We start from the raw sequence: 25,398 nt of genomic DNA, 5'->3' as shown, positions 1-25,398 counted from the left end.
CAGCATCTAGTTGAGCAGCAATATTCACATTTCCCAGTACAGTGAGATTAACGTGTTTTATATGAGCTGACGAAATTTTTTTTTTTTTCAGTTGCTGGATATCAGCAACATCTTTTTTACTCTATGCATCTTCCCCCGCCCCGAACAACAAACACGGAAAACAAAACAAAGCATTTTAAATTTCGCATCCACATAACCACTTATGCTGTTCGTACAAATTGAGTTTAAACTTCCTTGTAAATGTTTGTTACTTGCGTTATATTGAGAGTCGTAATCGGCCCTCCGATGTTTTTCACAAGTAGCTTTGCTTCTCAAGTTCTTTTTGGTAAACGGCTCATTTAACAGAGAAGTTATAGAATTCGTTTCACTTCACGTATAACAGGGACAGACGTATTATGCATTTACAGCAACAATTCCAATGAACAACAAAGACCGGCGCACGCACCCACACAACACTACAAAGTACGAACAGATTCGACAATTTGATCGTGAACATACTCCCGTCCGACTCCAAATACATGTTTTTTCCCGGTGTGATTTATTTTGCGCCAAAAGAAATCATCCAAATACCCCTCCCCTGAAAGATCTTTTAGTGAGAGGGGTGCTAGCCCCTATTTAAGCAGTCAAAGGCGTGGGTGATAGTAGGCGGAAGAGGAAAGTGAAGAAAGACAAGAGTTTCCTACATTAGACATTGGTCAGTCGAGTTGAGGACAGGGATAGCAGTTACGTTTAAACTCTTACCCTTTCCCTCATTAACCCTCTTTTTCTAAATCCTGCTCTCCAATTCTCTCATTCACCCACACACATATGAAAAGGAAAACCTTCTCTCTATGCTACCAAATTTCTACTCATTCAAACACGAGGGTATTAACTACTGACACCCTCAATCTGTCTTCACTCTTCACGGGGTCGCCTCCTTTTTTTTTTTTTTCTCTCCTCTTTGTACGACTTGGAGAAGCGGACCATGTCCCTTCAGGCGAGAACCGTGTCAACCAATGTTGCAGGGGGAAAGACGGTGGAGAATTTCCAGTTCCAAAGCGTTTTGTTTTGGAAAAGTTGTTTTTGTTGGTAGACTTGCTTGCAAAAGATCTGCAAACATATAGATTCCTATGAGGCACTCTAAGGATCATCGCACCTCGCAACCCCGCAGTAGCCCAGCTGGAGATTTTGTCAAACTCCCAAGCAGAAAGCTATTAGCCAGCCACATTTGAAACGCACTTCTTTAAGGAAAGATGATGTTGACAATAAAATGAAAAGGGATTTAGCATAAATAAAAAAATGAAAATATTGGAAGGAGGTTTGTACAAACATGCGAACATTAAGAGAAACTGCCACTGATATATATATATATATAATATATAATATTATAAAAGAGGTTGTTTTCGATCTATGGTGACGAAATTACACACTTTGAAGGAAACTACCAGTCGTATGCGCACCTTGGACTATTGATTGTGTGTGTGACAGGTGTGGTAACTGCTCTCAACGGGTCGGGTCGGGTTGAAGACCGACCCGAATAACCTGACCCGACCCGTTTGAGAGCACTATGGTCACGACACTGGGTGAACGCCAAAATGCACTCCCATTGGGAATTAAACCCGGACCACGTGTACCGAAGTCTTACACGTTAACCACTAGCTAGATCAAGCGGGGGATTTGTATATGCATCTTAGGGAATGTTTGGTACTTTTGAGGTTTGGTTATTTCTTTTTATAACTGATACCAATGTCCGACGTGGGAGAAATTTATTTATTTATTTATTGCTTTAGTTCTATGTGACGAAATTTTTCTTCAAGGTCATTGTTCTCACCTGCTCGGAAGATGTCTTCCTGTTTCGCCTATTCCTTTTCTGCTTACTAGCCTCAAAGCAATATTTATCAATATTTCTTCGTTATCAAGATTGTAGGCGAAACAGGAATTCCTGTTTTGCCTATTCCTGTTTCGCCTACTGTTAAGATGAAGGAATACTTTTGAGTCTGGGATGTTGTTTGAGAATTTCATTTCTAATGTATGTGAATTCAGTTATTCCGTAACATAATTTAATATTAACGAAACTTTATCAATAGTCGCGATTTTAGAAACAACTATAATATGAACAACAAATGGAGGAAGTAGATGTACTTTCACTTTTACCGAAAATTATCTTAGCTATTCGAAAAAATATTGGGCTCTGATTGGCGTTTCATTGGGGAGAGAACAAATCAGAATCTCAGAATACGTCTAGCTTTGAATCGAAACTTTTAATGAGGCACCGGGAATATAACTGTTTGCTAGTCTTGTGTTGAACTTTGTATGTCATATGATAGAGTAGAATAGTATAGAATATTTTTTTTTATTTTCACTAAACAATGAATATTGCAATAGACAGCGTCAATAATATACAAAATTCGGATTACTATAATTTACATTTTTCTTCAAATTCATTAATACTACAAATAACATTACAAGAAATGCTTGACACTGGTTTGCGAAATCGACATTACACATCCTTCGAATATACAGTATAGTGGTAATACACTGTATAGTTTCATGCTTGTACCTATATTTATAGCTTCTTTGGATTGTATTTAGTCTAACGTGTGAGATGTTTAAATCATATTTACGTTTTGTATTATATGAGTGAACATTATTGCGATAATCAATACTGTCCAGATTTTCTCTATCTTGCATAAATATACAACGAAGAAATTGTCATGATCTGCATTTCCTTAAACAATAGTCTACATGATACAGTATCTGGCAAATCTTATATTCTGCCTTCTTCTGCCGTTTGAAGACAATTTGAGCACCCTATGAATTACCCTACAATAATATACCGTAGTGTAAATGACAATGAAAGAAAGCATATTATGCTGTAAGAAGCACAGTTTCAGTAACTGTTGTCCTGCCAAGCGTGGATCAATTTATTTGTTTCTAGATAGTTTAATAATTGATTTTTAATACATTACTCAAAAACTTTGGGTGTAATTGGCACTATAGATATAGGATGATTGCCATTAGGTGTACTTTTATCGTTTATCTTATGTATGGCTACAGTGTGTGTCAATTTAAGGCAGTCAGGGAAGATTCTCTCGAGAAGCACTCAGTTAAATAGGTAAACTAAAGATTCAATTATAACTTCAATTACATTTTTTTTAAACAAATTGTTAGAAAATCCATAGGAATCCTCAGTTTGAAGGTTTCAATTTACTAACGACTGATAAAACTGTTCTGGTATTAATTGCAGTCCATGAAAAATTGACTCAATGTTACTTACATTTTGCTGTGCTAATAAACTTCTAAAGTCAAAATTTTGATTTCAGGAGAAACGGTTTTCATCTTTTGATTTATCATTTAATTGTGTTATACTATTCCCAAAATATTCATTGGATTCGTTTATGGATCAGTAGGTAATCCTGTAGTGTTTATAATATTATGAAACATGATTATTCTATCCCGTTGTGATTTAAGATGTGCCGTATACCTATTAAAAACTGTTTCAGTATATTTACTTCCTTATGGTAGTTCTCTTAACCTTTTTCGGACAGCATACATTTAGATATGTAACCAAGGAATGCATAAAAGCTCAGAAATTTCCTGAGCTTTTTCCTGTGCCCGTGCCGCACAGCTTTTAAAATTATAGATAAAATTGTCTTCTGAGTGTTTTGTGACAATATTTTTATAACAAGTGTCTTTAACCTCACAGATACGTCGAACTTTGTTAACACTAAGTGTGGGAGCAAACTATTTGAATATAAAGATTATTTATATCGGATTAACAAGCGTAATAGTGAGAAAACTTACATGATATGTACGCTTGGATGCAAAACCACTGTTGTTCTTCTTGGAGATGAGCCCATAAAATTGTCAGCTAGGCCTATAGATCCGCACGAGCCGCAAGGTAAAATGACGAACAGGGTAATCGAGGATCCAATCCAACCACTTCCAAAGATTTACAGGTTCGTTCATTTCTTTGTTCTAAGGCTCAGCACAGTGGCATTTAGTTATTATTATTATTATTTCGGGGGGGGGGGGGGTATTGCTATCATAGTGCAAGTCACAGACTTTCGTAGTATAATGAGCACAGAGTTGGTTTGTCAGATTTCACCAATGAACAATAGAATAGCCAAGTGGAAGAGTGAAGAAAATTTAATAGTCACCCTAGTCCTCATTTATTTTTTATTGGATTGTATGGTATATTAAAAAATGTAACAAAAAAGGACAAGAAGAACTAACAGTGTTGAGGAATGGCAGTCAAAACTGAAGAGAAAATTGTCTCATGAGCATCCCAATATATTTATATACATTGTTGGAGTTATTGAAGCAAGAAGAGGAGGAGAATGAAAATCTAATGTTGTTGCTGGAGGTAGAGAACCGGTCAAAAGTGCAGAAATTGAAGCACAAACGCTTAGATCAGCGAATTAATACTTTGAAGGAGAGATTAAAATCTAAAGGTGTAGATTTAATGGATTACATTGATACTGTATCCTATTGCATTTGTTTGGAAAACTAATATGAGTGTACGACAGAAAAAAAGAAATACAAATAAATGATCATGTACAATAACATAGCTCTTCTCTATTTTTCTTTTCTTTTCAACTTTATCACTTACTTTTATTTCGTGCTAAAAGGTTTTTCCTTCCTTTTGATGACTAGCATTAAATCAATATCCCGGATTCATATAAAGCTGAAATCCCCAACTCAAAAATTTTCCTTTGTCTTTACAGTAGGCGGAACAGGGATAGGCAAAACAAGAATTCCTGTTTCGCCTACAATCTTTATAACTTAGAAATGTTGATAAATATTGCTGGGAGGATAGTATGCGAAATAGGAATAGGCAAAACAGGAAGGAATCGCTCGGAAGGCAGTAGCAAGAGTTTCTTGGCGGAGACAAAAGGAAATCGTTTAACTACAATGATAAGGGTTGAGGAAACGGGATAACACCTGTGATTTTTTCCAACCCTTCAACTTTCATTCCAAAATAGGTTTTTATGATTCCGGGACCCGCGCCACTTTGATTTTTCTTTCTCGGTAATTAAAACCTATTTTACAGTATATATAGTTGCAAGTAAGAAAATACATAATATGAATTTTGTAATTTAAATTTCAAAATACAGTATGATAATTAATTATTAAGTACTAATTTTATTTCATCACTTTCAGCCCAACAAATGAAATTCAAACAATTTGCACCCTGGGTCTTGGTCATCAATACTTCGTCTTATTCTTTGTCTTGCACAGTCAAGTCTTGGTCCTGCATTTCATAGTCTTGGTGGTCTTTCATGCTATACAAGAACCAAGAATGCTAGTTTCATCAGTACAAATGAAGACCAAGTGCGATTTTGATTATGGTATTTCATACTATACGGAAAGCAAGAAAATATGCTCATCGCTACTTGGTGATCACCAAAACAAGGCCAAGAGCAAGATTACTATGCACTTCGTCTTGCATATCCAATTTTTATCTTGTTCTTGTATCGATGTTGTTGAGCTTGGTGAAATAAAATGAAATATTCAGTTTAAGGTTCCTCGATTCTGCACCGGGGCTAAGGAAGATGGTGACCATGAGAAATGAATGAAATGGTGGAACGAAGAAAGTGGGAGGAAACAGGAGAACCCCGGGAAAACCCACTACACGCCGTTTCTCCACCACAAAGCCCACTTAGCACAAGCTGGGATCGAACCATGGACACCACGCACCAGAGGTGAATTCTCTACCACTGAGCCACCGCGGTCCCGCTTGGGCTTGGTCTTTCAGGTCCAATCGTTCTTTTGGCCTTGCTTAAACAACTTCTAGTTTTGTTCTAAATCCAGACTCCATATTGGCGTAGGTATTAATAAAATCAATCGAAAATTGCTATTTTTAATTAGGCAGCTAGTGAAACAGCAGCTTTCGACTCCAGCTCAACCTAAACTCAGTTGACCAAAGTGAACTGACCCGACCCGAGTAGCCTGACCCGACAACCCGACCCGAGCTGACCCGACTGACCCGACCCGACCCGTTTGAGAGCACTACAAGCTTTGATCTTAAGTGATGGACTGGATTCAATCCCAAGTCATAGTTCTGAGTTCATGGTAATAGTGGATCCTGTCCTTCATAATCCCGGTGTTGCATAACGATGCTTACACAGAAACTCGAATGGAGTTGAATAATCATTCCAGTTTTGCATTCCACGTTTATGCTGTTTAGGCTAAAGGAGTTGTGTGAATAAGGGGAGTGAATGGGTGAAGGTATAATTGATGAAATGGTAATGTAGAGGGAAACGGGAGAACCCAGAGTACTCGTGTCACCAAGGATCGAACCAGGGACCCCTTGCATTAGAGGTGAACCCTCTACCACTGTGCCAACATGCCTCCATCCCTCCATAAGTAAGAATTTAAAAGAAAAATACTCATTTTTTCTCAGTTCCTAAATACGTGGAGTCCCTAATTCTAATTTCTAAGCTATTCCTTGACTACTAACTTCTACTTTCTTACAGAATGAAATTACTGAGAAAGAAACAGGCTATATTTAGCCATTCTAAAAAAAAAAATGAAATCTTTGGGTTTTACGTCCCACAGTTATGCCATATGTGCTAGAGAAGACGGTGATGATGAGAGATGAATGAAATGATGGAATGATAAAAGTGGGAGGAAACGGAAGAACCCGAGAAAACCCAAGTACGTGGTGTTTGTCCACCACAAAGCCCACTTAGCGCGAGGTGGAATCGAACCTGCGACCCCACGCACCACAGGTGAACGTTCTACCACTAAGCCACCGTGGCCCTAACCATTCTATAATGGCTAGCCAGACCTCGCTCGGCAAATGTTATAAAACTTTCCCTTGAGCAGAACACTTATATACAAACATATACATTCACAATGTTCTATTGATCTGTCTTCAATATGTAAATATTGTTAGTTTATTCTTTATGTTATGTCTAATATAGAATATTGTAAATCATTGTTGATAGAGTTAGAGTTTCTATTCTTGTGCTCATTGTTAGCGTTACTAAGAGCCTGAAAATTCAGTGCAGCGCTCAATGATCTTTGAATAACACGTATACAGACACAGCTCTAAAAAGAAAATATGACAGACTGGAAGAAAACTTCTTTCCTTGCAAAATTTGAGCAATCATTTCCTTATATTGACGACGCACCCTTGACAATAAGCTGCGAGCGAAGATGTAGAGAATACCAAAGCTATGACAGCAACGGCAACTTAATATATACATATCGTTTCGATGAGGAAGTTGTAAGACCATCCTTCATATATACAGTAACTGGTTTTGCTGTTTTCTGGTTCTCGCTTGAAGACATGAAGTTTAAGGGAATCCTTCCATACGTTAGTGTGAGAACCGATCTTCGTACTTTTCGTGAGCTACATAAGGACCCTTCAATGCAGAGGATAGAATCTGATATGTCTTCCACCTCCTTGAGCGACACACTGAGTGGCTCCTGTTGGAATTTGAAGATAGAAAATAATGAAGGAGAAGAACAGAGATTTGACATTTTTGAATTTTGTAAGCTTGTGTTTGCAGGGATTCATACTCATAATTCCCTTACTACTATTGGCTCAGATGATCATATTAACGAACTATCAGAAGACGAATTGTTGAGCGACATCCCAGAATCTGAATTTGATGGAATAATCTTCAACTCCAGTACAGAGAGTTTAAGTTCACGCCAGAAAAGAAGACCATGGTGGAAAAGACTGTTGTGTTGCTGTCGTGGTGGTTGTCGTTAAGGAAACGCTTGCTATAAGATGAGAGCCGTCCAGAAGAACTAGAGACGCCTCCAATAGGGGAGACTTTTGGCAAATTTTAACTACGCTGACAACAATAATAATAGAAACCCCTACATCAAAGATCAGATTGCACTGTTAATAATTTTGGAAGATGAAAAAAGAAGAAAATTATGAATATAGCTGCCGTGCCTTGGCTCATACAAAGGACTTTAGGTGAAATGGAAAATATTTGCAAAACTTTTCGGCTCCTTGTACAATACTAATAACAGCTCAGTATGCACAAGAACTTGACTAGGAAGTTAACTTGATGAGACAGGATTCAGCAGTTCTCTTTGAAATTATTGAATCAACAGAATATCCGATGCTGAATGAAATACAACTTTCTTTACGAATGAGGCTACCACATGTGGAACATATGTATTTTGTTAAGTTTTAATTGTATAGCAGCTTTTCTGTGTAATATTGTTGTGTAAAGAAGTATTATGACTTCTATCATTGTTCAATGTATTTAAGGGAGACTTTGTAAATCCATAAACAGATGGTTCAGATGAGATGTAAACACATGTGGATGCCCTTGCAATGAAGAAAGTTATTAATTTTGGAAAAGAAAGCGGAATTTCGAAGAAGTATCTGAAAGAGAGCGAATACGACGAGAACTGGTTGAAAATACGAGAATCATTACAGGGTTGACAAGAATGAAGATGGAAAAGCATACTCATACTAAGAAATAATTTAAAAGATTTATTGAAGTACCATACATTATCTTCTTTCGTATGTTCAGATAAATATTCAAACGAAAAACGAAAGCAATAAATTAATAATTGTTTTCCGTAACTGCAATCATGTTAGATGGAATAATCTGCGATAAATTTGTCATTTTTATTTTGGATTTTAAAAAGTAATAAAAAAACCATACGTTGCGTTAACCTGACTTATTATTCATAATGCTTTTGAAATTATAAAAACAAGGGGCAAATAATTTATCAATCCATTGTATAACAGTTGTTCCCAACCTAGGGTTTAGGGATGCGCACGAGACAAGATTTGTGGCTGTCTCGTCTCGAAAATGTGCTGTAAAAGTGATGTCTCGACTCGAAAAATGTATATTTCTCTATTGGAAGAGCCGTGTCTCGACTCGAATTTTGTCAGGAAAATCCTGTCTCGACTCGTCTCGTGCGCATCCCTACTAGGGTTCTCAACTTTTTTTAGGGGCCGCGGTGGCTCAGTGGTACAGAGTTCACTTCTGGTGCATGTTGTCGTTGGTTCGATCTCAGCTCACGCTAAGTGGACTTTGTGGTGGATAAAAATGGTGTGGGTGGGTTTCTCGAGGTTCTTCCGTTTCCTCCAATTTTCTTCATTCTGCCATTTCATTCATTTCTGGTCATCACTGTCTCCTTTAGCCTAGCGGGCATATACGTGGGACGTAACACTTAAAGAATACATTTCAATCTTTGTTTACAATGTTAACAAGATGTCAGTAGAATTTGATTAAAAGTTTTAGTGGTGAATAACGGACAAATGTTTTGATATACAGCCAGCCCTCACTTAATATAAATAGATCGTTCAAGGGCTTTGCGTACTTCGAAATTTACGTAATTTTTTTTTTTTACCGTAACCATTTTCGTAAACAAGTATTTAAAAAGCAACAAATTACGCCAAATTAGCAGTAGTTCCTGTCTCACTCACTAGATGACTAACAAAATAGAATTTAGTAATTTAATATTATTTCTTATTTCAGATGTAAGCGTCATAAGGTTTACTTACATTGAAAACTTCTTACTAGTGATGGGCACAAAAACCGGTTTTTCGGTTTTCGGTTTCTAGAAAAACCGAAACAGGTTTTTGAAAATTTCAAAACCGGTTCCGTTTTTTTTTCAAAATTTGTTCTATTTCTGACCAGAATAGTGTTTTGTTGTTGTCCGGAAGCCGAATCCGTTTCGACAGAAGTAGTTTTGTGTTTTCCAAAAGTTTTCACCGAAACCAGTTTCGGTGAAAACCGTACCGTCTTTGAAGAAAACGGAAACCGGTTTCAGTGAAACACCGAACCGGTTTTTGGAGAAAACCGAAATTTCGGTTTTTCTAGAAACCGGTTTCCGGTTTTTATAAAACCGGTTTTGCCCATCCCTACTTCTTACGTAACTATGAATTTGCATATGTTGAGTTGACGTAAGTTATGCTCCTGAAGGAAATGCTTCTGCTGCTTGCACAAGGGAGCGTTTCAGGGACGAAATATGTGGTACCTCGAGCACATCTTGGCCTCCAATTTGGATCACAGATCATAGTCCAAGAGGTTGAGACGAGGGCTCCCATCCGGCCCTTCGACCACCGTGATAAAGTTGCTAACATGGGTCGACTTATGAATTCTGTTGGTAAACTCAGTGAATATCTATTGGCAAAGGAGATGTCTATGACTATCTAGATTATCTATGACTATATTTATATGTGGGGGGGGGGGGATTTAACGCATATCGCATGTCTTGTGCACATGGATACTTCTTACTATTGCACTACGCAGAAAATTTATGGTATTTCATGTAGAAGTGGTAATAGAACACAGAAGAAATGCAGATCAGGGGGTTCTCATGTATACTATTAAAAAAAACGCTTCAAATGATTCCCCACGACATTCTGCGCCCGTATTTCTTTGGCACTTCCTAAAATAATTGTGTAGAACTTAATAATATGCATGTGAACTGGTGTGACCCCTTATAATACGAATATAAATACACGTATAGCAAATACCATAAAAAACTATTGTGCATAAGTGTGTTTGCACACGATACCGAAAAAATCGGAGGAAGCCCCGACAATATCGTTGCCAGTGATGAGCGAAGTAAGCGAGACACAAAAAATCTTCTTCGTATATAAAAACAAATAAAAATAATAATAATTGGGAAAATTATTTTTTAAAACAAGGACTACAAAAACTGTTCTGAAGAGGTGTGGAGGATGGTACAAAACTTAGAAAAAATAGTCCTATGCCTAAACATGTTTAGATTTAACAGTGCCGTTTTAAATAGATGCTGTAAACATATTATTTTCGTTTCGATGAGAATTGATGCTGCTGTACATTGCAAACTATATTAGTTTTAATTTTTGTTGAAACACTGTTACATATTGTATGTATATTATTTTGTTTTCCATGCAATTAACATTAATGTCATAGTAGATTAAATGATAAGATTCGAATTAGTAATTCTGTTTTACATTGCTCCATACATACACTGGCGCAAATTCAGGGGGGTGAAGAGAACATGTCCTCTCCAATCTTGGAACTGGGGAGATTGTCCCCCCCAATAATCCGATTTGAAATGTGTTTTTTGGGAGAGAAATTTGATTGTGTCCGATCGCCACAAAGAAAAGTGAGATGAAATTAATGTCCACTCAGAATAAGCCTCAAATCTGCCCGCCTCCCAATGTTGAAGACAACTCTGCTCCCCTGATCCTCCACAGCATTGTTTCTCGACTACAGAAATATTTTGAACATCGCTATATATATAATATGGGAACGATTCCTCCCGCCCCCCAATGTTGAAGACAGATTTGCGCTGTTGCATACATACCTGTCGTTTCTAGTTTCGTTTTGTCCATTAACTCAAAATCCTGGGCAAGGCTTACTTTGAGCATGGGCGGATTTAGGGGTTGTTTGTTTGGGGGTGGACCTTCCGGGGGTTTAGAAAACGCCACAGTCGGGGAGGGACCTGGAGTTTTCTTACAGGAAATTAATATCCTCATTCGGTTTTTGAGCATTTTCCTGTATAATTCTCTATAATACACACAAGATTTTTTCCCAGAAAGTCGTTGGCGAGGGATCAAAGTCTCTCCATGTACTCCCCGTAACTAAAGAGAAGCTCTCCAATGGCTTCCAGTCATTATGTGAATAGAAATGCAATATTTTAGGCCTCATATTGTCACTACATTTCAACATTTAGATAGCCGATATGTCCAATCAAAATCGTAATAAAACATACAGCCTCTGCTTTTTTCCACTTCGAAAAGTAGTTAATAATATAATAAATATCCTAATAAGATTTGGAATAGAATGACTCCGAAAATTACCACACAGTTTCTTCACATTCACTGAACTCTTCAAGCGAATAAAATTGATTTGCTATTAACCAATCATGTAACTTTCTTTTATAAACCTTTAATGGCAGCTGCTGTATGGTGGTTGTTAGTTTGTTAAACAGCTTTGGTCCTAAAACTAAGTAGCTATTTCTGATCTTCGAATTTACATTGTTCATCATGCGTTCCAACAATAATCCTGATATCTTTCTTTTGCAACACTAAGACATCATGTGCTTGACTACTGTTACCCCAAAGCAAAATACCATATGCAATTATACATTATCCAATTATGCATTGTACTATGAAAACAATGCAAAATATGAATTTCTTATATACTCATGGGAAATTTATCTTTTAGTTTTCTTAACAGAAAGAGCCTCGAGAAAACTTCATCCGCGTATAGAATTGATGTGGCCTTAATATTTCAAGGTACCGTAAGTCATTTATCATTATTAAAAATAGTACCCGACCCAGAACAGAACCTTGCGGTACCCCGTATTTTACTTCTAAGATGTTTGATTGCATATTGTTAACACTAACTATCTGTTTACGTTCATTTAAATAGTATTTTACAAAATTTAAATTGCTACTGTGGAATCCGTAATACGCTAATTTATCACATACGATTTTATGACCTACACAATCACATGCTTTACTTAAATCGCAGAATGTCGCTAAATCAAAACCCCTAGTTTCAAACACTTCAAATATATATATATATATATATATATATATATATATATATATATATATATATATATATATATATTTCGATAGCAATCCCACTGCATCTATTGTAGATTTCTCCGGCCTGAATTCAAACTGAGCTTCCAGGTTTATATTTTGCTCAGTCATGTATTTATATAGTTTATCTTTAACAAGTAGTAGTAGGAGTAGGAACGGGTTAAAAGCCCTCCAAGTGTTTGTTGGGTTCTGTTCTCGACATAAAATGGGCAAATTAAATACTTCCTTAAATTTTTCCATATATTTTACAATCTGTGAATCCGTATAGTAAAACTGCACCAAAATTGCATTAATATACCTATAGATTGTTTGTTTGATGCTTTATTAATTTTCAGAATACCTGCATTCTCCAGAAAATTTCGAACGCTTTCTCATGATATCTTGAAATCCTGGGCTGGCAACGCTGGCCGAAAGTTTCTGCTTATAAAATTAGCCATAAACCAAAACCAAAACAAAACAGATGTCATCTGAGTTGGCGTAATTGTGTTCGAGAAAAAGTTAAAGAAGATAAATTTTTAAGAAACAGAGATTGGTCAGAGATAATCTGCTTCTTGATGGAGGAACAGGTATAGAAAACAATAGAAACAGTAATAGTAGCAACTGATATGTGTTTTGTTGAATAATTGTTAGAAATAAGTGAAGCTTCACTCGCCACACCCCCTTAAGGTTACTAAAATTTATCAAACATTTAAAATATTTAGGATTTAATCTTGATACTACCTTATCCTGGAAGTCGCATCTTCAATATTTAACCAAAGAAGCAACTAAATATCAATATATTGAAAAGTTTGAGTGCCAAAAAATGGGGTATACAACCTCATGTGTTGAATATGATTAATCAACAAACATTAACAGCTAGAATTTTATATGGTTCCATGTTTTATAACACTAATTATACAATGTTTTACACAAAAATTCAACAAATTCATTATGATGTGATTAAGACAATATTATCTCAACCAGCTTTTTGTCCAAGGAATGCTATCTTAGAAGCTACAATGAATATACCGATAGAAATAAAAATAGTCCAACAGACGGCAAATTTTTTACTTTCTCGGATGGCAAAAACTTCTTCAATTATAATTAAAAAACTAGAAAACATGGAAATTATAAATCAAAGTAAAAAACTTCCTTATCAAAAATCATTGCCATGGATCTATACTGTTTTTAAGAACATAAAAGAATTGCAAAATAGTATAGCAAAAGCTCCAAGTATACCAGCATACTTATTCAGCAACAATATAAACTTAATAAAAATTCCAGCTGTAATTCCACAATATATACAATATCATAAATTTGAAAATTTACATAATATATATAAAAATATTTGGCAATTTTATATAAATTCTCTTCCTAAAGAATATATACTTATATTTACTGATGCATCAAAACAAAAAAATAAACAAGTCGGCGCAGCCTTATTGATTCCGCAATTATGTATACAGAAACTATACAAACTACCTTGTAACATGTCTGTATTTGAAGGCGAAGCCTTCGCCATAAGACAAGCATTTTTACTTATCAAAAAACTCAATCTTAAACATGCATGTATATGTACGGATGCTTTGAGTGTTATTACTGCACTGAATAATACAAGATGGAATATTCAAACTTCTTGGAATATTTTATTAATTAAAAAATTATTTCAATCATTACAATCCAATGAATTCAATACTATCTTAATGTACACCAAAGCTCATGTAAACATAGAATTTAATGAATCAGTAGACCAATTAAGTAAAGCTGCAGCTAATTCAGGCATCAAAACTAACATACAAATTCCTTACTATAATTTCAAAAATATTATCAAAAACAAAATAGAAACATTAACTACCCAATGGAAAAAGAAAAATAGAGAAGGTCCTGGCAAGTACTACTGGAGATTAGCGGATAATTTGGAATTTAACAATTGGAAAGTATTAAGTATGTGGTCCAGATCGAAAATTGTGCTATTTTACCGAATAATATTCAACACAGCTTTAACTCCAAAAAAACTGTTCTGTATAAGGAAAAAAGATACAAATATTTGTTGGTGCGGAAAAGAAATTGGTAATCTAAATCATTTAATATTCTACTGTGAACTATTACAGAACAAAAGAAAAGAGTTTATAATACATGTATTGAATAGCTTCTACACGTTCCCAATCACAGTTGAAATGATAATCACCTCAAGAAATTGGATACTTATTAAAAGACTCTTACAGTTTATACAGGACAATAACTTAAATCTATAAATATAAATAAATAAATAAAATGAAATGACGTATAAGGTGTTACATAGATATATCTAAATCACTTCAAATACTTGGAAAGTCTGGGAAATAACTATTGCCACTATAATCAATTTGTAACAGCATGATCATGAGAAATTGAAGAACTAACTTGAACGTTTCAACAAAAAAAAAAAAAAAAAAAAAGTTTAAACTCCCAGTTTTTTCCTCTAGCATTCAAATGTGATACAATACCATTAATACAATCTTATTTTGGACATTTATAGGGAACAGGCCATTTGAATCTATGTTTGGGCCAAACTACACGGCATTTTACAGATGCCGAATGGAATGGAATGGAATGGAAGGTTACGGAACTATTGAATACAACGTATTGCATTAGTCATCAAACAAGTGAACCGGCGAGTACCACTCCTTAAAAAGTCATTCCTGTCTAATGACAAGAAAAAAGGATGTGGAGATTAACTACACCCTTAATTTTTTTTTAAAAAAAAGATATACATGAAGCTGCATCAGTTCCCGAAGGAGCAGGACGCTCATACTTTTAGGGATTATTCATTGAGTATGTGCGAACTTAAAAGAGGGTAACAAAGCGTCTTTTATTTACTTATCGACTGATACGAAAATAAAAAAGAACGTACCTGTACTTTATATCTGCATGTGTAGTGCCCTTGTACTTTATCTATGACTATATTTATATGTGGGGGGGGGGGGATTTAATGCATATCGCATGTCTTGTGCACATGGATACTTCTTACTATTGCACTACGCAGAAAATTTATGGTATTTCATGTAGAAGTGGTAATAGAACACAGAAGAAATGCAGATCAGGGGGTTCTCATGTATACTATTAAAAAAAAAAACGCTTCAAATGATTCCCCACGACATTCTGCGCCCGTATTTCCTTGGCACTTCCTAAAATAATTGTGTAGAAATTAATAATATGCATGTGAACTGGTGTGACCCCTTACGAATATAAATACACGTATAGCAAATACCATAAAAAACTATTGTGCATAAGTGTGTTTGCACACGATACCGAAAAAATCGGAGGAAGCCCCGACAATATCGTTGCCAGTGATGAGCGAAGTAAGTGACACACAAAAAATCTTCTTCGTATATAAAAACAAATAAAAATAATAATAATTGGGAAAATTATTTTTTAAAACAAGGACTACAAAAACTGTTCTGAAGAGGTGTGGAGGATGGTACAAAACTTAGAAAAAATAGTGGTCAATGTTCCGTTAAGGGGGTCCAGTGTCTTTGACACCACTTCTTTCTATTGATTTTCGTTTGATTGCATGATATAACGTTATATTAGGTTCTATTAGGTTAGGTTAGATTACGTTAAGTTAGGTTAGGTTAGGTTAGGTTAGCTTAGCTTAACTTAACTTAAGAGGTCCAGTGTAGTTTTGGACCCCCTTAACGGAACATGGACCAAAATAGTCCTATGCCTAAACATGTTTAGATTTAACAGTGCCGTTTTAAATAGATGCTGTAAACATATTATTTTCGTTTCGATGAGAATTGATGCTGCTGTACATTGCAAACTATATTAGTTTTAATTTTTGTTGAAACACTGTTACATATTGTATGTATATTATTTTGTTTTCCATGCAATTAACATTAATGTCATAGTAGATTAAATGATAAGATTCGAATTAGTAATTCTGTTTTACATTGCTCCATACATACACTGGCGCAAATTCAGGGGGGTGAAGAGAACATGTCCTCTCCAATCTTGGAACTGGGGAGATTGTCCCCCCCAATAATCCGATTTGAAATGTGTTTTTTGGGAGAGAAATTTGATTGTGTCCGATCGCCACAAAGAAAAGTGAGATGAAATTAATGTCCATTCAGAATAAGCCTCAAATCTGCCCGCCTCCCAATGTTGAAGACAACTCTGCTCCCCTGATCCTCCACAACATTGTTTCTCGACTACAGAAATATTTTGAACATCGCTATATATATAATATGGGAACGATCTTACCCGCCCCCCAATGTTGAAGACAGATTTGCGCTGTTGCATACATACCTGTCGTTTCTAGTTTCTTTTTGTCCATTAACTCAAAATCCTGGGCAAGGCTTGCATAAACTTTTCGCCTTGCTTTTTGCTTTTCAATTCTGTCCTTGAAAGAGTCTGTTATCTTATCCCATATGCAAGGTCTACATTCCACAATTCAGTAAGGGTTAAAATGTCGAATGGAAATATTCCTGCCATCTCTAAAAATCTAAGCAAAACTAGAAAGATACGAATGCAATAATACACAACCTTTTCATTCAGTCACTGTAGCTAAACTGGAGAACTCTATCAGGGGGTCGATCCCGGTACAAAGGGGAGATGAAAAACTTGGATACATAGCTTTGGTCTTTCTTTTCAATTGCCATTTCACAAATTATTTTTAAAAAGGGGGGATTTGGGATAGTTTTGGAAATGAGAGAAAAAATCTGCAACAAGTGAAGCATGAAGTCACATCCCTATTGTTAAGATCACAATCAAGAAAATGCCAAATGAGTAACTTGTCCTTGGAGCTTTGGAAAGAGTGTTTGATTGTGCTGGTTTCGTTTCAAAATAATAATAATTCTACTTTGACTTGTCAACAAATATTCTATTCAATCATTGCTTATTGAGTGGAACCAGGAAAAGTGATCTGCACACAATTCTGATGAAAATAAAAGAAAGTAATAATAATCAAATTTTTTTCCATATGCTTATCTTCACAATGTATCAAACTTTGAAAATTACGCTTAAATTAATTTCCAGAATGTATTAAAATTTAAAAGTATTAATAGATTAAAAAATATACCATCAAAGATGTGTGTGTGTGTGAGAGAGAAAGAGAGAGAGAGAAAGAACAAAAATAAAAAAAGGAGTGGAAAATAATAAAGAAATTGGTTATCTAAATTTCCTATATTCTATTTGGTAATAGCTATTTAGAGGGAAACCAGTACTCTTCAGACCTCCCACATTTTATATTTATTTAATAAAGGAAATTAGTTACTCCAAAACAGAGACTGTAAAAAAATAATAAGCTGTTCCAAAGTTGTTTATAGGACAAGATAATAATAATAATATTATACAATTGTAATAGAAAAAATGGAAACAACAAAATTCCAAGGACAAGAAACGAAACAAAAATACACAGCGCCTTGTCACTCACTCTCTTCATCTAACCACTGGCCGGCCGACATTATCGGTGACGTGTGCATCCAATCAGAAGAAAACATTGCCCCCGATAAAATCGGTGTCGGCGATACCACCGACAGTATCGGGGGCTTGGCCCACAGCATCTGCGTGTCGGAGGATCGGCCGATAATATCGGTGGCGTGAGCAAGCTACGATTTGAATACATTGAAGTCGATTTCACCGCCGACATATCGGTGGTTCCACCGATATTATCGTTGCCGTGTGCAAACGCACTAAAAGGGGCGCTAAAAAGCACGAACACTGTCAAACCGAGCCAGGGCAGGAAAGCGAAGGGAGCTTTCTAAGAAAGCATCCCCACGCAGGGATGCTTCTCGAGAAAGCAGTCCCGTGAGCGATGGAAGGTATACTTACAAGAACTTTACGTCGCATAAAGTCCGTACACTTGTCATCGTTTCACACTAGTAATTGTATACAAAAATGCACGTTCCCTTGATTGTGCAGGATCATTCTGCAGTGAAAATTAATATGTTGCACATCCTCCAAAAGCACTCATTATAACCGTTGTATACCACTTGTAAACATAAAGTACTGGGATTGTTGTGCAGAAATGCTGCGCCAGTGGAAGTTAATTTCGTAGTCCCTCTTGGGGAAAGCTCTAGAACACATCCCCCCCCATGCAGTTTAGTAGCTAGGTTGGTTCGTTTCTGCACCAAAGTTTAATATTTAACTCCGATAGTATTGCCGAGCGAGCGTGAGCGAGTGAAGGCGGGTTAGAGCCCTGCACGGCACGTTGTTTTCTGTCTTGGGAAGAGGGACCTATGTTCTAGAACCTTGCCCCAAAGGGTAGAACTTTACAATGCCCACTCCAGTTGGTACCCTTAACACAGACAAGAAATTAAGCTTGATTAATTTTAACAAAACTAATTGACCCAAGCTTCTGTAATCCTAACCTAACCCTGCTCTACTTTACTGTTGGTCACCCTACTCTACTCTGCTAGTCACTTTTATGTTGTCCTACTTATCGATAGACAACTAGAGCATGTAGTGTAAAGTTGACCCACAAATTCTTTTCGTGAGTTCTGAAAACAATTATTCATCTACTATAGTCTACGTCACCCGAATTAGCGTATGGCATCGGCCAATAAGCTCGTAGTGACCTGTTGCTAAACTTCAGGGAGGAATCTAATCATTCGTAATTGATTTTGTTCGTATTTGTAGACAATTATAAATGATTAAAGTCTACAGGGTTTTCATAAAGTCTGGACGGATTTAATTTGCTTATAATTTTCATAAAAATGCTCATAATGAAATCAAATAAAGTGCAAACGGTAGCGGAAGGATTACATTTTTAGTTGGCAACAATGTTAGATAAGCGGCAACTCTGAGAGAGATAGCCCTAAAGTGAACGTTTGGTGCGCTGTGTCCTATGATTATCTGATTGGACCGTTCTTTTTTGAAGAGGAGACCGTGAATGGAGATTCGTACCTGGATATGTTGCAGAAATGCCTCATTCCGGAACTGGAGGCACGCGCAATCCAGAACGACATCGTGTTCCAACAGGACGGGGCACACCCTCACTATGCAATCAAGGTGAGACAGTTCCTTGACGAGAAATTCCCTAACCGATGGATTGGTAATGGCGCCCAGTTGGAGGTGTGGCGGTGAATGATCTGAGCTGGTGCAGATTACAGGTAAGAATTTAATCCTTCCGCTACCGTTTGCACTTTATTTGATTTCAATATGAGCATTTTTATGTAAATTATAAGCGAATTAAATCCGTCCAGACTTTATGAAAACCCTGTATTTGATACAACTTGTCCTTTCTGATAGTTGCTTTCCTGTTTTTTTTTTTTTTTTTTTCACTTTCTGCACGTGGTCATAACAATCAGGCAAAAAAAAAAAAATGTATGGAAAAAGCACGTTCAGCCAATTATTGTGGCTCATTTCTCTTGCTCTGCAATGATAGACTTTCCACACGTTGCCAATTTGAATATAATCAAATGCACATTGTTTTAGTCGATTGTTAATTTGAGTAGTGGATCTGCTTGCTATAAGAGAATTCTTTTTGGTTCCCTTTTGCGTCATTTAATTTTATAAAACTGAGGTCTACTTTCAATGTATATTTTCGTGTTTCAATACCCGATGCAAAAGGTGGCAACACAGCAATGAGCACCACGTGCGTGCAGCGAGCTGTCAGAAAGGACAAGTAGTATCAATGCAGTATAGATTCCTCCCTGAAGCTTTAGTAACAGCGCACTGCGAGTTTATTGGCTGATGCCACACGCCAATTCTGGTGACGCGGACTATAGAAGGTTGTATTTCGTCGTCCGAAGATACCTTCAAATCGTTAATAATTACGAGCTATTTTTATATTTTCCTTTTTCGAATAAACCACATAATATTGTTTAAAGTTGCGCGCGGACTTCCATTACCTCAACTTTCACGCGCAGTTCCATGTAAAATGAGGAGTTATCAAAGGTAAATGAAAGCATATAGCATATATGTACTCACAAGGAAAGGACAAGAACCTGTCAACGGGACTTTCTAGTTAAACCTAGTCTTAGTTAAACGGGACTTAGTTTGATAAACATAACAAAGATATGTTCATGAAAAAGTGCCATGGACAAGGGAGTAAGTCCCTGGGGCCCATTGACCCTGTTAGTATAAAAAAAATCGTAGACTCGCAATAAAATAGCTATTGCATCAGCACTGTTCATTGGAAAGTCATGGTCTATAGTTCATTCTCTTCAGCATGAAACAACCTTTCCAGAGGTACTATGTATTCGGGCCCCTAACGTACTTGAACACGAAAAACTGGAAGAATATCGGGAAAGTTTCCTCCAGAAATCCCTCCCATCAACTTTGGGCCTCTCTGGAGTAGCCCCGGGTAAAAGCACACAATCCAAGTGTATCTCAAACAAATAGTATAGGGGATAAGAAATGTGTGTACCAAGTTTTGTGTCGATAGACAGAATAGGTACGAGGAAATCCTGTATTGGGTATACAAGCTTTTCCCTTATATCTGTTCCATCTATCAAGAGAACGAACTATAAAACATGACTTTCATTGAACATTCTTGATGCAATAGCTATTTCAGTGCGAGTCTACGCTTTTCTTTATTCGAATAGGGCCAATGGGCTCCAGAGACTTATTCCGTTGTCCATGGAACCCAATTTTTGTGCATGAGCATATTTTTGTTATGTTTATGACCAATAATGATTTCAGAGGATTTCCGTCAAGGGACGAGAATTCCAATATACAGGGAGTAATAGTAGTAGTGACACACTCCTCATAGCCTGATCAGTGTTTCTTCCAGACATATCTTTAGGGCGGCACTGCCCCACGGAGCTCTGATAGTGCCCCCTCCGGAGATCAAGATAATATGTCTATAATATAATAATAAATAGAACAGCACCGTGTGAAAATGTGCCCCCCTCCCAAAAAAAAAATAAGAGAAAATATTTTCTGTGAAAGAAAGACTGGCCCAGATGGAGCACGATCGGAGATATCTCTAGGTGGAATTCCCCCTGGACCACACCGTAAAATAGTCACTGGTTAGGGCTAAAAAAAAAATATTATTCGGCTAATCTTCCGCAGATGCCAGCTCTGTATTAGACCCACATTAGCCTGTTTCAACGTTGTATTGGTGTTTATCTGTTATTTTAATACACTTTACCTACAATTACTGCTCTTTCATTTCCGTCCTTTTTTCTGAGCTATTAATCACAAATATTTCTTATTTTCATGCTTTTCTTGCTCTTCGCTGGATATGTATTCGTCTGTATTGTATTACTTCACAAAATACGACCTTCCAACTGTTAAGTCTTCCAAACGACGCACTATTCAAAAATAACAATACAATGAATCCTTACGTTTTGATATTTCTAACCAGTACTATACACAACAGGGGGGGGGGGGGGTTTAAGGACGGAGCCCTCTACCAAACATATGCCCCTGGAATATCAAAAAATTACAAAACGCATATGAAAATGCACCTTTCCTGTACTGGAAGATTCATTTATTCATGAAATATGAACTTCTCTAGCAAGAAATATGCTCCTATTACCTTAGAAAGTAGTTCGTAAGAGAAGAGTTCGTAATGGGTGCAGATTGACTTTAAGATGGCTAAGTATGATTACAACGTGTGCGCACATGGGATAAAAACTGCAATGCATAAACCACGAATTAATTAAAAAACATAAACCGAGTTGAGCTAGGTGGTCATAAAAAGAACGAGTGCTGTCTAACCGAGTCAGAGCAAGATCGCAGAAGGGGGGTCCAAGCAGTAACAAAAGAGTCATCCGTAGGGAGCAGGCGCGTCAGTCACTCTGGGTATATTCATTAACGAGGATAATGCAAAAATATTTTATATGGAATAAAACACATGCCTTTTGAATGCCACAGCTGTGCGACACTTCTATGAACATTGTACATTGCCTTCACGTAGCACTTCACTTCATTATGTCTTTCTTACATGGGAAAGAACATACTTTCCATTTCGTATTTCTTCATTGTTATACATGTAAGAGATAAGATCCCGTTGATTACTTGTAGAATCCTGTAATGAAATAAGCAGGGTTGGTTGGTTTAAACCAGCTGGTTTTTTAATAAACGTTCGTAAATGTGGAAGGGTTCGTAGAATCTTGATGGACACACATTTGTGGGTTATCATGTGTCACTCCCGTATATTATTCGTATTATATTCAGACCTAAATTCTCCATTCAGTACTCAAAGAGGTTATGCTACAAAAGCAACTTTTGTCCCTTTTATAACTTTATGAATGTTTCTTTTGTGATTTTTTTATAGTTTGTTATTATTGTTATGCAATTGCAATCAAAGAAAAATTCTAAATATTGTTTCGTTTTGATAATGTTTACTGTTGGTAAAATACATCGAAGTGCCGTACTTTTTTTTTGGGGGGGGGGGGAGAAGGCACCACGACAGGCAGCTAATCAGAAATATCTTTGGCATCTATTTATGTATAAATGGGTCACAACCAAAGTGGACTCAAATAATACGTATCTTTATTCACTTTTGTTACTGATATGCAAATTAAGTCATTGCATTTCTTTAACTTGGACTAATAAGAGTCGTAGTGAACTAACTTGAACAAAATTAGTTCTTCTGTACTCCGTAGTACTTTAAAATTGTCCATATGTAATTCTGTATAATGGTTTCACTTGTGCAAGTGTTTATCTTTTTGTACTTCTGAAATGACTCTTGACGATTATATTAACAAGTATGTAAAGATCAGTACGAAGTATTTTTATCAGGTTTCGAGTTCAGATTAAGAACAATTTCTCTCGGATGTAAGCCGAGAAGCGGTTTGGATTTCGCTTTAAGCTTATATAACCCCTTCCAGCATAATCCGGTTGTTGTATAATAACACCAAGGCGAAACAAACGTATTTCTGTCCATATGTGATATAAACACGTAGAGCAAATTATTTAAACCAAAAGAAACCGGGTTTAAACCAAATGAACCTGTTGTTTTCAATAAAAACTATGGTTTTTGCCAACCCTGGAAATAAGTAACATTTCTTCCATGGGATTTTACAAATTTATGCCCCCATAAAATGGGATAGGGCCCAAAATTTTGCCCCATTTCACCACATTTAGTTCTTCTCTTATTAGTTTCCGCTCTCCGTTTTTGTATTTTTCTCCCGTTCTTCAACATACACGTCCTAGATTAGTTAATAAGACACTGGTTTGAAACACTGCCATATTATGCTCCATTGTATATTTGCTTCAATATGCGAATTCATATAGTCGAGAATTTTTAACTTCGTTTTTCCCTTAATTAATCACCCTACACTGATGACCATTACCTTTTTCGTTACTCTTATGCCGACATTTCGTCTGATCCTGTTCATTTCTCCGTAAATTTGTCAGTTAATTCTATCATTCTTTCACAATGCCGTAAATCAATTTATTGTTTTAGAGGACTGTAATGCTATTAGGCTTGCTTGTTTTGTGGGCGAAGCCAAATGCAGTGCAGATACAGTTTATGGATCTATGTATATATAAATTAATGATGTATCCACTTTCTTCAAGAAATGTACTCTGTACTCGTAGTACCTTTAAACATTGTTTTTATTGGGAGGAGTTGTTTTCCTGGGTGCAGATTCACTTGAGTAGGGCTTAACCGTTATGAGCATACAGTGTTTTCTTGTATGCCATAGAAACGACAGTTAAAAAAGCACAACAAATTCTGTTCTGAGTGGCTGCTAGAAGGAAGAAGCGAATCTAAAATCCGTGTAGGGCAGGTCGAAACTCATAAGCATGCGGAGCGCGAGGATGTGTCCGTAGGCACCATAGCGACGGTGGGTATGCATGTAAACAAAGATAGGTTACTCACTTGAAAAAGTTAAGTAATTTTTACTTCTTAGAACCCACTTCTCTTTTTCCTTACCCGTCATTTAGTACGGGATATTTTTTAAGATACATTAGTTTGTTCTGCGAAAGTCTTGTATCTACACGTGGACTACATACGTATATATGTATAGTAGATGAGAAACCCCCTGGTCGAGAAAAGTACAGTTGCTTTTTACATTGTACTTAGATCTGGAAACTTTGTAAATCGTGGCTTGTAGTCAGAGAATTCGTATTTGCCAAATAAATGGCAACTGCGATAGGGCAAGCTGCATGTTTCTTTTGTAAATTTTACAAATCTATGGTCACACATAACAAAAGCTGCTGCCCTTGTACTTATTTTTTTATTTGAACAGTCATCAGTCCTTCCTCAATATGTTTAAGAACTTAAAAAAATTTTCCTCGTTGTTATCTATATATTAAAATGTTAGGTTTATATGTTTGTCTCCAAAGAAAAGTTTGTTTGTTTCCATTCATTTCGACAATGAGATCTCGAAAACCGCGAGTGCCAGAAACATGCCTTTTTCACTGGTCGATTCCAAATTTTGTGTAGATTGTCCAGTTTTAATCGAATATTTAAAAAAAAAAAAAACATGATCGTTATTTCTTTATTACATTTTTTAGGGGTACACTGGAAGTGTTGAAATTTTAAAACAGTAAAGCATCATATCCTACGAGTTATACATACCATCGCCACATAGTTGTATACAGGGATTCTATATCTCTCAGGCGTTCGTTTCATGGCCAAATGATAATGAAAAACGAAGGATAACCATTTCTTCAGTCTAACATGAATCTGTATTCTTTGGAGTATTTTGCCCAATGAACACCATATATCACTGACATCATAACTAATTGTGTGTATAATGTATTTGCTTATAATATACTGCATGCAAGAAGAAAGAAAACACTGATCATACATGAATTAGAAACTCCTACCGGAAGAAGGCTCAAATCTTGCAAACGGTGCGAGATATTGAAAAAAATTCCCCTTTATGGTATCGCTTGCCAACTTTTATCAAGACGTCTTTTAGTTGTGTTTGTAAAGGGCCATATACAGATGTTATGAGAAATGACAAGGAGAGTTATGCTCATTTGTGAATGATGTGCTGTGTAGAGAGCGAAGGTTC

General features: G+C 36.4%; 1 protein-coding gene across 3 annotated transcripts in view; it reads left to right on the top strand.

Moving 5' to 3' along the window:
• Positions 1 to 12,924: 12,924 nt before the first annotated feature.
• The window catches only part of LOC145660714 (uncharacterized), a 59,669-nt gene continuing 47,195 nt past the window's right edge, over positions 12,925 to 25,398 (top strand). For 2 of the 3 annotated variants that reach the window (XM_081726078.1, XM_081726080.1), the window contains exon 1: positions 12,928 to 13,083. In XM_081726078.1, coding sequence (XP_081582204.1) covers positions 13,072 to 13,083 — 12 coding nt within the window. In that variant the 5' untranslated portion in view covers positions 12,928 to 13,071. Of the gene's footprint in view, positions 13,084 to 25,398 lie in introns of all 3 variants that reach the window. The other variant, XM_081726079.1, reaches the window with a different exon arrangement.

The sequence above is a fragment of the Thermobia domestica genome, chromosome 9 (assembly GCF_964235325.1).
Source record: "Thermobia domestica chromosome 9, izTheDome1.hap1.1, whole genome shotgun sequence".
In the NCBI taxonomy this organism is placed as follows: domain Eukaryota; kingdom Metazoa; phylum Arthropoda; class Insecta; order Zygentoma; family Lepismatidae; genus Thermobia; species Thermobia domestica.
This window is presented reverse-complemented; position numbering and strand designations above follow the sequence as displayed.